Source organism: Calliphora vicina, chromosome 4, assembly GCF_958450345.1.
Source record: "Calliphora vicina chromosome 4, idCalVici1.1, whole genome shotgun sequence".
Lineage (NCBI taxonomy): Eukaryota > Metazoa > Arthropoda > Insecta > Diptera > Calliphoridae > Calliphora > Calliphora vicina.
In genome coordinates, this window is record NC_088783.1 from 15,671,783 (window position 1) to 15,688,445 (window position 16,663).

The 16,663-nt window shown below is 31.0% G+C and overlaps 2 protein-coding genes across 5 annotated transcripts in view; one reads left to right on the forward strand and one right to left on the reverse strand.

Moving 5' to 3' along the window:
* Positions 1-16,663, forward strand: part of hiw (highwire) — a 108,797-nt gene that overhangs the window by 41,339 nt on the left and 50,795 nt on the right.
* be (ben) overlaps positions 4,096-16,663 on the reverse strand; it is a 35,916-nt gene continuing 23,348 nt past the window's right edge. The window contains exons 2-7 of one of the 4 annotated variants that reach the window (XM_065506887.1): positions 15,284-15,560; positions 15,065-15,210; positions 14,814-14,999; positions 14,634-14,737; positions 7,792-8,957; positions 4,096-5,665 (exon numbers count right to left, since the gene is read on the reverse strand). In XM_065506887.1, the coding sequence (XP_065362959.1) occupies positions 5,154-5,665; positions 7,792-8,957; positions 14,634-14,737; positions 14,814-14,999; positions 15,065-15,210; positions 15,284-15,560 (2,391 nt within the window). In that variant the 3' untranslated portion in view covers positions 4,096-5,153. Of the gene's footprint in view, positions 5,669-7,670; positions 8,958-14,633; positions 14,738-14,813; positions 15,000-15,064; positions 15,211-15,283; positions 15,561-16,663 lie in introns of all 4 variants that reach the window. The other 3 variants (XM_065506886.1, XM_065506885.1, XM_065506888.1) reach the window with 3 other exon arrangements.

A 16,663-nucleotide genomic window follows, 5' to 3' on the forward strand; every position in this document is an offset into this window, starting at 1 on the left:
TTTTTTTCATGAAAAAAATTCGGGTTAAAATATATTTTTCCCATTTGTAGGTCCAACTTACTATAGCCTTATCTACATCGTTGCAATGGACTTTGAAATATCTATCATTATTATTATAGATATCCATATTGTCTATATTAATGACTAGTAATCCAGATATAGTTCAAAAATCGAAGTTGTCCCGGTTTTTTGCTCATATCTCCGTTATTTATGGACCGATTTTGCTGATAGCATACTTCTCGAAAGCATGTCTGACAGAACTATTGAAGATTTGGATCCCGAAGATATCTGGGGTCTTCAGAAAATTGATTTCAACAGACAGACAGACGGACATGGCTTAATCGACTCCGCTATCTATAAGGATCCAGAATATACATATATACTTTATAGGGTCGGAAATGAAAAATGTAGAAATTACAAACGGAATGACAAACTTATACCTATATAACCTTCTCACGAAGGTGAAGGGTTTAATCTACTCAGAAAGTGATCCTGAGTAGATTGGTATACTTTAAGGTGGGTGTTGGGCCAATATTTTTGCACGTTACAAACATCAGCACTAATCCAATATACCCTCCCCACTATGGTGGTGTAGGGTATAAAAATCTGCCAAAGCTGGCCATAAATAGGCAAGATATGCACAAATTTTATTTTATTTATATTTTCCATACAAAATCCGTTGATTATACTTTAGTAATTCCATAGTTGCTAACTCCAGATTTCAAAGATTCCTTGTCTGACTAGTAGCTTCCTATTATTACCCTTCAAAAATTGAGCTTTCCATGGTATTCTGCACGAAGAACACCCAAATCATTTGAAATTTAAATTTTTATTCATGAACTAAAATTACCTTATAAATTTCTTTTAGTATTGACATCACCTCACCTTTTTACTAAGGTAAAGCTCTTCTTGCTCTCTGCCTCTTTAATTGTATCTGTCGGATTTTACGAAAAGAATTTATTCAAAATACGATGAAAACCTTTTTGGCTTTTTGAGCTCTTATTATCAATGTATGTATTTGTTAATATATTCAGAGAGAACGGGTATTTATAAAGATTTGAATTTTTTTTGCTCTTTTCATTGTCATTTTCTTCTGTATTCTTTTATTATGTTGTTTTTTTTTGCAGTTTTTGTTGTGAGTGTTTTGTTTACATTTCGGTTTTTTGCTTTACGATTTCATTTGTTGTCATTGTTGTTGTGGAGACTTTTGTACTATATACTCGGTAATGTTGGGGTCTTTTAAAAATCATACTGCGTGAGAGTGCGAGAATTCGAAAGTATGTAACTATTATTATAATTATTGCGGTTTTATGTTTTTTTGTTGGGTGCTGTTGTTAAAAAGGGCTTGTGTGTATTTTTACATGTTTTTATTACAGTTCATTGTATCAAAGAAAGAAAGACTGAAAAAAACCATAAAAAAAAACTTGAATGAATGGGAATCGTATGAATGGGGAAATGTGAAAAATGTTTTGTTTTGTTTGTGTGAATGTGTAAATTGTTAATTAATGTTAATTTAATTATAATGCGATCCAAAATTGTATTAAACGAATGCGTATGTTTATGTTTGTGTTGTCTGCCAGTGAATTAGGGTCAATAGGTAATAGTTTTGGGTGTATTTAGTTTTTATTAATCTTTAACTCTGGATTAAGTTGAATGAGATAAAAATCATTTGAGTGAAGTTTGTGCAGTGTTTAATCAGAGATTATAGGTTATTTTCTCTATATTTTTAGCTATAAGCCGTTATTTAACTAGTTTTTAAAGATTTAAATAGATTTTATCAAAAAGTGATTTGAACATATTGGTAAAACTTACAAATTAAAACTTCCTGATAAAGTATTTTTTCGGCAATTAGTTCTAGAATTAATTATTATAACCAGAGGTACCGGTTATTATCCACAGAGAAAACAGATTCATTATTGCCGTCAAATTTGTCGCCCATCGAATTTTGTGGGTTGCACGTACTATCACAGAATTCTATTGAAACAATTGAATATATGGTACGAACACAAATCAATTGCTGAATAAATGGCATACGCAGCTATTCAAAATGAAATCATTCGGTGATAAAGAGTGAGCCAGAAAAAACTTATACCTACTTGTATTAAGTTAAATAAAACGTTAATAAATTCAAATATTGTACAAATTCATTAAACATTAAAATATTGGCAAATGTATCCACTTTTTCCTGAAATCATCCCATTAAAGATTTTATATTTGCTTCCGTTACCTTTTTGGACAAGGTGGTCGGACATGTCCTGGGATACCTTTCCGTGTTCTTTAATTCTTTCTTTACAATAGTCCAATACCTTTCCGCAGGCCAAAGTTCTGGAAAGTTGGATGGATTTGCCCTAAAAACCACTCAAGGGCCTTTTTTCCATGATGCCAAATCGGGCCAGAAATATAAAGGCACTCTGTGCTGTTTTAAGAAAGCTAAAAGCCGTTTTTGTAGACATTCCGCAATATATATTTCTGTGTTTATCGTGCCTGATGTCAAAAATAACTGGTTTCTTGCAACCGGCTCGGTTGCTATTTAAAATCGAAGAAATCGGCCCACAAATGGCTGAGATATAAGGAAAAAACCAGGGCAACCTCGATTTTTGGCCCATTTTTGATCTATATCTGGATTACTAGTCATTAATATAGACAATATGGATATCTAATGATAAATATTTCAAAGTCCTTGCAACGATGTATATAAGGCTATAGTAAGTTGGACCTACAATGGGTCAAAATCGGGAAAAATATTTTTTAACCGGAATTTTTTCCATCAAAAAAATTTTTTTGTAATAAATTCTTTTTTCAAAAAAAAATTTAAAAAACTAAAAAAAAAATTTGGAAAAAATTTAAAAAACTAAAAAAAAAATTTGGAAAAAATTTAAAAAAAAAAATTTTAAAACATAAAAGAAAAAATTTGGAAAAAACTTTTTTAAAAACAATTTGGAAAAAATTTAATGCAGCTTGCAAACTGATTTGAGTATCTCCCAATGATTTTGCAGGCTCATGTTGAGTTTGACAGCAATCTTCATGCATTAATGTGTCCAAATCTTGTGCTTCAAACTTTTTTGGCTGGCCGGATCGATATTTGTCTTCCTTGTCAAAATCACCACTTCTGAACCGCACAAACCATCTCTCGCAGGTTGGAACACATTCACCATAAGCTTTGGTGAGCTTTTGGTTTCAGCGTTATTTTTTTTCAAATTATAGATCAAATGCTTTGTGGTACAAAATTCTACATTTTTGAAGCAAAAAAAACTTTGTTGTTTACACTATAATATTCAATAATTAATTGAGAATAAATGACATATATGTACCCTAAAACGACATATAAGTTCAATAATTTAATTGCTAATATTCAAAGTCCTAAGAAAAACTTCAAAAGCTGACGTATGTAACGACTACTTGCAACATTCATCATGTTTATAAACTTGTCCATCATTAGAAGCTTCTACTTATCAACAATGTTGATAGCACGCAGTTATTAACATTGTTTGTAAGTATGGCAACACTAAATGTTTAAGCTGCTAACATTAAAGCTGCTAAAAGCTCTAGAATTTGTCTGTAAAGATCATTCATGGAGCTGCTGGAAGGAAGATGGCGGTGTGTATAAATAGTGACAGAGTGGCAGTCGTTAGTCAGTTCATCATAGGCGCATTTAGAATTAACATCAACTGCATTGCCAGTGTATTCTTGTACATTATAAACTGTGTAATATAAGTGTGTGTATTAAAACACAGAGTTTCTATTTAAACTGGTGTTGTATACATTTTAAACTACTTGCTACAATTTTAAACTATTAAAATGCTTTTATTTACAATCAAAAGTAACCGGAAAACCACCATTTTTTAAAGGTAAAAACGTAACAGTATGATCAGTACATTTCCTACAGTAGGAGCAATAATAACTGAACTAGAACTTATGATATGACTAGGTATTTACATCATACTCATTTTGCAAAGCAACTTAGAGTGCTGTGACTTAATTATATTAGCACAGCTGTATTTGTAGAAACAGTTGCTTTATAACCAAAGTAATTCTAGCCGTGTTACAAAAACCCACTGAACCAAAGACAAAATAAAACTTTCCAAACAAAAGCACTTTTTTTATAATTTCTTCGAGAATAATTTCGTTTTATTTAGGATTCTTTTTGTTTTATCTTAGTTTTTTGTTTTACTTTTTTTTTTTAATATTTTTTACAGTTTTCAACCACAAATCTCATATTACGCTGAGCTTAATATTAAAAGAAAATAATAATAATAAATGTATGACTATTTACGAGTTACATAAATAAAAAAAGAGTTATTTCTCTAACATTTCAAACTTAAACTCTTCTTTAAATCTAAAACCATAAATTAGAAAAATAGTTATGAATGAGAATGAAGTTGTGGATAAAAGTGTAACATTAAAAGTATCTTAGGAGTATAACTACTAAAGGCTAAAGTACATTTTGTATATATTGGTATAAAAAATGAAAAACAAAAACAATTAGATCACTTTATAATTTAGTTAAAATTTCTTTGTAATTTAATATCATATCAAAAGCTCTATTTACACTTAATACTATTAACGAAATATTTGTTAAATTCACAAATGGTATGGTAGCGTTGTAAGTTGTATGTCATATTTTTACAAACAAAATACAACGCTACGACAACGATTGTGAGTTGGACAATTTTATATAAAAAAATTTATTTAATTTAAATACACAGGTTAGAACCTAGAAATACATAGAGGCCCATTTTCATCTTGTCTGGTTATTTCTTTACTTATGACTAGACATTTGTGAAAATGGATAAATTTGATTTTTTCTTTTTTTTTTTCTTTTGTTAATAACAAATTTAGGAAGTTGGTTTAACATTTAACACTACAACATTTTCTTTTCTTTGTTTTTTTTTTGTTTTAATTATAAACTAAAATGACTAAATTTATAAAGACTATATAAATTTTAAAATACAAATAAACTTATTAAACCAATGACACAGAAATGGTATAATTTTCGTTTTATTATTTTTAATCACAAGCCTGTTTTCTTTTCTTTTTATATGTTTTCAAATATTTAAATTGAAAACCACAAAAAATTGACCCCTTATTCCAACGACTGACTGGCCAAAAAAAACATTGGAACTGTTTTGCTTATTGCTCATTTGATTCATAACTTAAGAATCGACATATTCTATGACATCTTCGATTTGCACAGTTTCGTTGCTGCCGCCCGAATGATTTGAACCCGAATCGTTTGCTGGTCTGGGCGGCAAGGCGGCGGCTCCTCTCATATCCATTTCAATGTTGTCCGTTGAGGCTGCTGATGGTGCTGCATTTAAATTGAGACCTTTATTCATTAACAGTTTGTGACGCTTGTCGGGAGCTGTGTAAGTGGGCGGTGTAACTAAATGCAGATTGCGTGGCTTCGCTATGGGATTGAAATTTGTTTTGCCCTGTAAATCTTGGGCCAATTTGCGTACATTTGAGAGTGTTGTGTCCGCTGATGAGGATGATGGTGTATTTGTGTTTGTTGGATTATTGTGATGTTGGGCTAAAACATCTGGCAGTTGGTGTCTTTGTTGATGGTTACGCATGGGTGTGGCATATTGTAGGGGCCGGTAGGGACTTTGGTAAGTTCGTGCTATAGAACCGGTTACGGCATAGGGTGTGGTGGTGGTTAGATTTGCTTCTGGAACAAGAGTTAGAAATGGGATTTAAATTAGGTTTTAATTATGAGCAAGTGTAAAAGGGTTATGATGGGTTTCTAAATTTATAAAACTAAAGCTTTGATTCTGAATCGTGTTAAACATTTTTGATGATTAATAATTTAATTTAAAGCCATTGAACTTCTACAAAGTCTTAGTGAAAGCTGTCTATTTTAGAAAGTATTAAAGAATGTTTAAAATTAAGCTTTTGTAGCAAAAATATTTGTTCACACAGTTGAGCTTTTTTAATTGTTATTTTTTTAAAATGCCCCATTTCTTTATAAAATATATTAAATTCATATTCACATACAAATTTCAATAAAAATACAAGTTAAAAAATTAAAAACTTGAAAGCTTTCCCTGAAAATTTTTATTTAGCTGCTGTAATAGTTTGAAACTAATAAAACATTAAAAAATCTTTAATAGTAACACACAAAGTTGGAAAATTCAATACTTATATGTCGTAACTGCTTTAAATCTATAAAAAGCTTTACAAAATACAAAAAGCTTTAATATTAACAAATAAAATAATTCAAAACATAAAAGCTTTTTTTTGTAAATATTAGAAACATTTAATTATTGTGTATTAAATGCTTTAATCCAATAAAATTTCGCTTAATTACAATGCAGCTTTTACAGTAACATGTTAAAATATTAAAAACTTGAAAGCTTTTTTTTAAATGTAAAAAAAATCCAAAAATGATATGTCGCAACTGCTTTAAATCTATTAAAAGCTTTAAAAATACTAAAAGCTTTCATGTTAACAAATAAAATAATTTAAAACTTAAAAGCTTTTTTTTAGAAATAGAAACATTTAAGTAATGTGTTAATCCAATAAAATTTCTCTAAATTGCAAAAAGAACAAACATGAAAACATTTTTGAAAATGTTAGAAAATTAAAAAATACTTTAAACCAATAACAGCTTTAATTGATACAAAAAAGCTTCTAATAATAACAGATAGAAACATTTTAAAATTAACAGCTTTTTCGATTTTAAACCAGTTACATCCAGCTCATATGCACAATGTGCGAGCTTTTACAAAAGAGCTTTTGAGTACAACCAGCAATCAGAAAACAATGCTTTCTGTTTATTTTGGAAAAAAACAACGATACGCTATGTACTTTGTAGTTTGAAAAAAAAAAGCTTTGAAAGCTGTTTAACACAAACTCAAATGTCGAAGTATGCATGCTTGAACATAACTTTTTTAAACCAATAAACTCTATGTAAAATGCGAAAAAGCTTTAACAGTAGAAGTTAAGAAATTAAAAACTTTAAAGCTTTCCTTAAAAATGTTTGAAAATTATATTTCTTAAAGCCACAAAACTGCATGAAATGCAAAAACAAGCTCTTATAGTAAGGAATTAAATTATTAAAAACTTGAAAGCTTTTTTTTAAAATGTTAGAATGTTAAACAATTATGTGCCTGCCCTAAATACTTTAAACCAATAAAAAGCTTTAAATTAAAATAATTTATTAAACAATTAATTATTAATAGACTGTAAAAAAGCTTACATCTTTAAAAATTGTTCCTATATTTCAATGAATTTTCACTAAAGGCTATTAAACTAACTTTGAAATGTTAAATAATTTAAAATTAGCTGTGACAAACCCAATAAAATTCATGAAATGCTTAAAGCTTTACTAGTAAAATTTCAAAAACTCCAAAAAATTAAAATTGCTGTATCTTAATTGATTTAAATCTTAACAAATTATATTAAAAAAAATGATTTTACTGAAAAGTTCTGGAAAACTTTTTTATATTTTTCAAAATATGTACATATTTTTTTTAATTCTGAATTTTTTTTGTATAAATTAATATTTTTAATATAAAAGCTTTTAAGTTTGACAAATTAAACTACGTTTTACTAATTCTTTTTTTAAAAATAAGCTTAAAGCTTTAAAAAAGAACTTTCACTAACAACTACTTAACTAATTTCTAATTACCAAAACTACATATTTAAGTCAAAAGCTTGACTACACTTACTTGTGCTTTAAGTTTTATTTCAAAGTGTGCTGTTGTGTTTTAGGAGTTATTGGACAGGAGTAGGGGAGTTGGGTTTGTAAACTTGTCGGATATTGTCCTCTTAAATTTACTAAAGAATTACCTCTTTCATTAATGGGTTCAGTGTAGAGATCCATCGACGTTAAATGGCCATCGGCCGGTGAAGCATATTCATTGGGTAGCAAAGGCTGTTGGGCACAGCTGGGTTCGGCATAAATATGCTCCGGACCCGAGCCAGCCGCGCCCGTTGAACCTTCCAAATGGGAAAATGTTGTTGATGTATAAAAACCCTCATCCATGCCAGTTGGTTCGGAATAAATGGGTGTTTGATCGGCTGGTGGAGCCGAAGGTAATGGTGATTGCAAATGTTCGGTGAGTACTCGATTAAAGGCCATAAAATCGGTACCAGGATTTTTTATTTTATTCAAAAGATTAACAATTTGACTGGTTGTCTTGACACATTTCTCTTCCGTAAGATCTTGTATGTAGAGGATTTGCACACGTTCATTAAATTTTTTATAGATCTCGGGATATTTCTTTTGGGTCAACTGCAAGGTCTGATCAATAACACAGCGTTCTTGGGGTAAAAACTCATGGACATGATTGCGTCCCCCTGACGTTTCAGCACGTTGCAGTTTGGAGCCCCTGCGACGGAAGTGGCAAATAACAAATATCACCACTGCTATGATGAGCATAAGCAAGAGTATGGTGCCTGCCAATATCATGATTAGCTGAGGCAAATGTTGATTTTTTCTTTCCAATTCCTCGGCCGTATAGAAACGTCCTTCGATCTTTTTCAAATTCTGATTAGCCACACAATCCAATACGGTCTTGGATTCATCACAAACCTCATTTAAATATTTCATGAAATTGAAAGTAGTGGCATTAAAACAATTGCCCAATTTATCATCTATAGTACAATAGATTTCGGTGCGTAAATCTTTATCGGTCAACTTCTCCACCCATTTGAGATCACAGCGACAGGGCAAATTCACAGATACTTCACGTATCTTGCAATAGGGTTTGGTAAAGTTTAACGAACCATCTTGTGGTTCGGTCAATGAGTTGCCCTCGAAACTACACGATGTTGAATTCTGTTCATTGTCCAACAACATGCGACCAAAAACACCAAACTGATTGCGTTCCACTACAAATTTCGACCATTTCTCCACATGTAACCAATTGTTGCCCAGGTGTTTGACTTTGTTGCCCGTTATGGTGACATAGGCGGATATCACGTGTATGGCATTGTCGTAAATGGTGTCGATTCTGAGAAGAAAGAAATGAAATTATTTTTAATGAATTGCTAAATGTTTAAATAAATTATTATGAATTTTTGGTGTGGTGTAAACAAAGTAACTTGGAGAGAGAGAGAGAGCAAGAGATAAATGTGTTGTATTATGAAGTCATTAACAAAAAATAAATAAATATTTTGGAATTTTGCAAAAGAAAAGAAAAATATAAACAAAAAATTTGTTTAAATAGTCAATAAATTTCAAGGAGACTATAAAACGTGCAATTTAATTGGTAATGTAGGCAGTTCATTGCCAGTGTGATAATTTACGCTGTGGTTTTTTAGAGAAATTTATGAGAAAAGATGAGGATTTTTGTATTTGATCAAAAACTTAAAGTTTCTTGACTAAGGGCCGTTTTCTCATTAGCTGATTATCTTTTTTCCCAACGAAAAATTGCAGATTAAAGAAATTTGGTTTTCTCAATGTCTCATTTGCTTCTATTCTGTCGCAAAGCTAACCCGATCTGCCAATTATTTATTTATTAGCATTAATTTGTTGCTGGATGAACTCGAAGAACATGAGTTCCAAGTGAATGCTGAAAGAGTTTATCATGCCAGGCCTATCTATCTGGCAGACATGCAGGATAATGAATTTTTCAAAAGATCCCGGCTGTCAATGGCCACATTAAACAGCTGTTCATGTTGTCACTTGAAGGCAGGGTTCCCCACTTTCACATCTATTTTGAGAGGTATTGCCATCTGAAAATAATGTTTTTTGTCGGTATATTGAGAAAACCAAATTCGACATTTAGTAACAGGCAGTTTGTCGATACATTGAGAAAACGGGCCTAAGAGTATTTTACAAATATGGGAGAAACCTTTTTTTAAAACAAAGTCTTAGGATAGAATTGTTTAGATTCAGCAAGTTTCAGTGGAGTGTTTAAAGAATGACTTTACTGGAAATGGGTTTCAATGGATTTCAAGGTACTAGTTGTGGCTAGTGGAAAGTGGACAAAGATTCCTCTTTACAGGTGTAAATTTATTCTAACATTCATAATTTATCAATGAATTACAAATAATTTTAGTAAAAATATCAAATTTTTATCTAATTTTGTGACCACTAAATAACCAAGTTTGCTTAGATTGGTTCAGTGACCTGTTGATTTCCAACTAAGACATATTAAGCAGGCATTTCCCTTTCATTTCAAATGTTAGAACTGTAATGTTTCCTATTCCTGAGTCTAGTTTAGTGTCACTATTATCAGATTTATTTTCTATAAATTCTTTATATGTAATGTAGTCTCTAATTTAATTTAAATATTGAAATTATTTATACATTATAGACAAGTAGCTATCATTTCCTTTCTAATGATATATTATATCATCCCTAATCTTTACACATGCTAAATTTATGGAGGCAAATCTAACGTCATGCTGTTTAATGGCTCTTCTTGATGTTCCATAAAATTCTTTTCAATTAATGCAACAGAATATCGATAATTGAATGATAAATAAATTATTTCAAACCCTAAACAAAATACTTTGTGAGTATGTTATTAATTAAACAATTTAAGAGAGCTTAACTTAATATAAGAGAAATCACTGAAGAGACGTAATTTAATAAAACTTGCCTCTTTTTTATTATCATTCTCATTAACAAATCAATAAAAAAGAGAATGAGAGAGGGATGGAGGATAAAGAGAGATACAGAGTTTCTAATTGGATTATTTATCATTGATTTTACATTCTATTAAGAAAGTGATAAAAAGAGTAATAGATTTTTTCAGAGAATTGCTGAACAGAAATTTAAATATACTGAAACTGCTGACTTGTCACACTACAGTGTTGCTAGAATTTCTTCAAAAAATATTCCAAAAAACTGCAAAATCATATCAAAATGCAAAAGCATGATTTTGTATAAAAATTCTAACGCAATTAAGGTATTCATAGACGGCAATACTGAGTATTAACACTCAAATTTAAAATATTATTGAAATCATTCGGTATTTCAAAATAGTATTACTAATATCTTATTTCTTTGTTGATTGATATTTTTCTGAAAATTTTATTTTTTATTTTATATTTTCTTGACATTTTTGTTTGCCTTATTTGGATTTAAAAATACATACCCGATACATATGAAAATAGAAAGTTTTTGAATTGTTTTAAACAAATTTTGAATACCGACCGTAAATCAAAAAAATCATTCGAATTTTTTGGAAAATCTAATACAAATTTTGTTTAGACGATGAAATTGTATTATGCTACTTGAATTTTTGACAAATATTAATACTCAGTATTCTGTTTGTGCCGACCACTGGCCCAGACTATTGGGAAAAGATACAAACTATGAATGAGATACGCTTAAATAGGATCGTGAGACAATCTCTAAATGAGATTTGTTGGAATACAGGATTTTTATGTTCGCGAGACTCAAAATGTCCGACCATTCCGGAACATTCAAAATATTGTCATTGTTAGCTATGACCATGATCCATGTTTCTGGCAACATATGGATTCTGAGCCAATGTGAGCTCATCTCTTCAGGCCAAGATCTAATCAAGCCAATTTCGGATACTCTGTTCTGAAGTGAAGCGTAGCCCAAAGAGAGCGTTCTGCATCGATCGAAACAAATAGTAATCGGAAAACTTCTCAACCAACATAGCGTTGTCATGATGGAATATTACGATTTCATGTCTGGGCGTTTTTCGGCCAATGTTCTCTTAAAAACTAATCAGTTGCATCCGGTACAGGTTCGCTGTGATGGTGTGGTCAGATTTCAGCAGCTCATAGTAGACAGGATCAAATACAGAGCATTACCTTAGCGCCATGGATATTTGGCTTTGGTGTCGATTCGGCTGGTTGGCCGGGCTTCACATACGATTTCTTACACTTCGGGTTATCGTAATGGCTCCATTTTTCATCGCAAGTAATGATTCGGTGCAAAAATTATTTTATTTTAAAAATCGTCTTTCAAGATCTCTCGGCTTCAATTCGTATAGTACCAAATTTCCCTGAATCCTGCTGCTCGCAAACATTTTGATTGCTGCGTGAATAGCTCCCATAATATTGCAAGCTCTGGTTGAGTTTTACAACAATATCTTCATGGAGTAATGTCTCCAATTCTTGGTCTTCAAACTTTTTTTGGCTGGCCTGTGCGATCTATGTCTACCGTGTCAAAATCACCACTTCTGAACCCACAAATCATCTTTCGCACATTGAAACCGTTGAAACACATTCATCATAAGCTTCGGTGAGCAATCGGTGTGCTTTAGCGGCAATTTTTTTCAAATTAAAGAAGTAAAGCAAAACTTCCCGCATATGACGCTTTGTTGGCACAAAATTCGACATTTTCGTAGCAAAAAAAAAACAAAGTGAGAATAAATGAAAAATATTTACCCTTCATAATGACATATAAGTTATTAAAAACAAAGACCGCGTTTAAAAGATTCGCCATCCTGCATTTTTAAATCATACACCCATTAACTTTCATGTTAAGACCGTAGCCTCATAGTATATTTCGCTGAAATTGTTCGGTACTTGTAAAATGTTTAAGTAATTTACATTTTGCAACAAGAACTCTCTCGTAATCGATTGTCCAATGGATAGCTTAACTCACTTCAGGATAATTTAGTTATTTAACCGCTTAACTGCTAACTTCTTTAAATATTTCAATATCTACCCCTTCTAATTTAGGGCTTTCGATGGTCCAAAACAAAAAAATTAAAACAGCATTGAAGAGTCATCAGGTTCCAGATTAAATTTTGAACTGATCCTCATTAAATTGGGTCATGTGATTTCTATTGATATGAAACTTATTTCACATCGAATGGGTTATCCTGGGATGTATGTAACTGTGTAACAAAGGGGATTTTTATATCCCTTGTTTGAGGTATCGAATTTGATAGACCAATGGAAGTTGGATTACAACTTGTTGAATATCCAAATTGATCTGTTGCAATAAAGACAATACTATCTTGGTAGGAACTAGATTGGACTATTTACAGGAATAATTATATGGTTTTCAGGGGACCAGATTAGAGATTTCGTATTTTAGTATTCATGAAAAATTAACATTATATTCGAGAATTCTAAAAAAGGTTGTCACACTGTCACCTTAAAGGCTTTGATTGTAGTCGCCAATTGCGAGCGTTCCTAGTAATCTATTTTGACATATCTGACATTTTTAAATTTTGAAGTACTATTCCGGCAGGACATTTATTAAGCCTGGGAGAACAATAGAACAATTACATTCAATTTCAGCAGCGTTTGTTCGTCTTTTTAATAATCTGTTGAATCTTTCTCATTTCTCAAATAAATTGAAGGGCAACAAATTTAAAATTGTTTGTCATATTTGAGTGATATTTTTATATAAAAACAAGTTGCCCTTGCACAAATTAGCTTTTTCTTCCAAAAAACCATATTAAAAAGCGCAAAGGACAGACAAAATGCAACATTTTCGCCTTTACACTGTAACAAGCGAACATTTTAATTTAAGTCTCCACGTAGCAATATTTATTACTGCAATTGTCAAATTTGATTGCGTCAATGAAATTTGCGAGTGTAGAAGGTAAATTGCCACATGTAGCAATCCATTCCTTTCTCTAGGTCTCCACGTAGCAATATTTATTGCTGCAATTGTCAAATTTGATTGCGTCAATGAAATTTGCAAGTGTAGACGGCAAATTGACATATGTAGCAATCCATTGCGAAATGATTGCTCTACTGATTGCCTGAGCAATTATTGCTAAGCAATAAGCTGTCAGTTCAGTTGTCATTAATGTAATGAAGAAATTTCTTTCTATGATTCGGTGCGATTAATTCATACATATTTAATTTATTTAAGTAACAAAAATAAAAAAAAAACAAAGAAATTAGTGAAAAAAAATCATTTAACACAAAATATAAGCAAAATACACCTCAGTTTTTCATAGAACTTCTCGTGTTGACAATTTTGTATTTGTGACGAACGTTTTCTTCACCTAAAGCAATCGCTCTGCTGTTGTTCAGCCGACGTTATTGCTTGTGCTTAGCAATAAAAATTGCTACGTGGAGACCTAGGGTTACTGAAACCAGCAATTATAAGGTATGATTCTAATTTGGTGAAAATGTTGCAGAAAAAATGCAACATTTTCATTACTACTCAGAAACGAGGCAACATTTTTATAAAATTCTAGTAGATTTATTACTGAAACGAGCAATTTTAGCATAAAAAATTAAATTATAAATTGTGGCTTTGAAATTGAAAAATTAAAAGAGATGCAAAAATACATAAAAGTGTAAAAAGTATTTGAAGTAAAATTTCCGTTTGACTTGTACTTAGGTCATTCTATTATCGTATGTAATTATACCATAAGCTCAGGAGTGGATCCTGATCAACCCCCCAAATGGTTGATCAGGTCGATCTCATAAATTAAAATTTATTTTACATTTTTCTTTTTACTTTTTAATGGAACCGCACCTGCATAAGCTTAATATTTTTAATTAAATATTTATAACACAAAATTTCCTCTTACATTAAATTATTATTTTGTTTAATTGTTTAATTTTTGTTTACTTTTTTGTAACCCACCTCAAGGTGAAAATAATTAAACAAAACATTTAATTTTTACAACACCCACTGCTCCACTAAATGCGGGTTTTTTTCACTCTCCCGTCTAACATAAACAATTATTTAATAATTAAATTTTTAATAAGAAAAAAATACTCACTTGTTATTTGCAATTTTAAGCTCATTTATGCCGCTACCAAAAATGGCATCACTTTCGATTAAACCAATGCTGGCGCCAGTTATGGATACTTGCTGGCTAAAGAACTGTAATAAAATTTATAAAGAAACATAAATAATTATTAAAATGTTATAAATAGTTTTCATTGTTTTATTTACTGACCTTCTCCGTAATGGCTCTAGATTTGATGGCATCAATGCGACATGATTCGAATGTCAATAATTTAATATCGTAAACATCAAATGCTCCGGGATTAATGGTGCCAATAGTGCAATTAATAAATTTTATTTCCTGCATTGAGGCCTCAAATCTAAAGATATTGTCTATGTTGGAAGACTCAATGTGTAGCTAGAAGTTAAAAGTTAAATAATTAATACAATAATGTAAAAATATAATTATAGCATGGTTATTACCCTGGCCTGAGCTGATTTAAAGGCTTTTTCATTGATTCTCAAATCCTTAATGCCTATAAATTGACCACGTATATTGGTTTTCTCAAAGGCATTCTCCAATAACAACACATCATTACTATTTGTTATAATAATTTTATAACTGGCTGCTAATTTTTTGTTAAAAAAGACAGTTTTATTAATTTTTTTGTGAATTTTAAATGTTATAATAATGTTTATTACCTGGTCCTTTCTGCTGGAATGCTTTATTCCTTATAATTATGGCAAAAACATTGTTGAAACCTATTTCCGGATAGGGTCCATTATTTTCACTAAATGCATTACTGTTAATTTCCACCTGTTCGCCCTCCTTCATATTACCCTCCACTATAAAACGATTGATGGTGTTGTTGTTGAGGAAACCATCGTTCAGTTGAAATTGGGTTCTGGCCGCCAGTTTTATGATAATGACTCGGGCATTTTGTGGCACTTTATAGGATTTATCAAAAATGGGACTTAACTGTAAAAGAAAAAAGGAAATAAAATTAGTTTTAATTATAATAGTAAAGAATACTTATGAAATTGTTATTGTATCTTAATATATTGTTACGTTTTAACCTTTTCAAAACGTTTGGTTTATTTCCTTTAAATAAACCGGATACTTTTGATTGCAAATAAAAGCCGTTTAGTAGTTTAAAAATTTGTAACAACTCTTTATTTATTTAAAATGTACAACAACAACAGAATTAAATAGCCACTCAATGTTTTATTTTATAAATGTTTATAAATTCTCAGAAATACAGACACACTTTATAATGTACACGAATTCACTTGAAAAACACAGCACTCTTTAAGGCACTCAGTTGATGTTTATTGGAAAAGCGTCTCTGATAAACTCACTCACGACTTCAACCTCTGCCACTATTTATAACACTGCCATCTGCACTCTAGATTTCTCTTTAACTGTCTAGAGCTTTCTAATACATACGCCATCTGTGGTGTACTTTCTACAATGTTCTTTAACTGAATATTCGAATTCGAATATACGGTCGCAGCAAACAGCGTTGCCATACTTACGATCAATGGTCAACTGAAAGCTTTTATTCAATGTTAATAATGCCCACAGATATGTTAAAGTTTAGGCACTGCTATTTGAAAGCATTATGCAACTTTAAATCAGCCGTTAAAATCGTTATATTTGAATTCAAGTACAATTTCGTAACAATATTTTGAAAGTTTATAGGTCCATTATGGATGGCAACCGAACTTCAGTTGCGTTGCCAGAGGGCAATCATAAATTTCTGGTTGGCAATTTGGCAACAGAAATGATAGCTGCCAGTTGTCATCTGTAATATGCATATATCATTTAGGCAACTGGAGTTCGGTTGCTATCCATAATCGATCCATTAGTGGTATGTATTTATTTGAGTTTTGAATTGAAAAAAGTACTTAGAAAGCCGCGGGTATGGTAAGGTATTTAATGGGGCTCAATTGATATTATTCTGAAAATCATTTATATAGGTTTCAAGTGAAGACAATAACAAGTAAGAGAGCTATATTCGACTGTGCCGAATCTTATATACCCTTCACCAAATTATACTTTAAAAAAATTTTAAATATTTT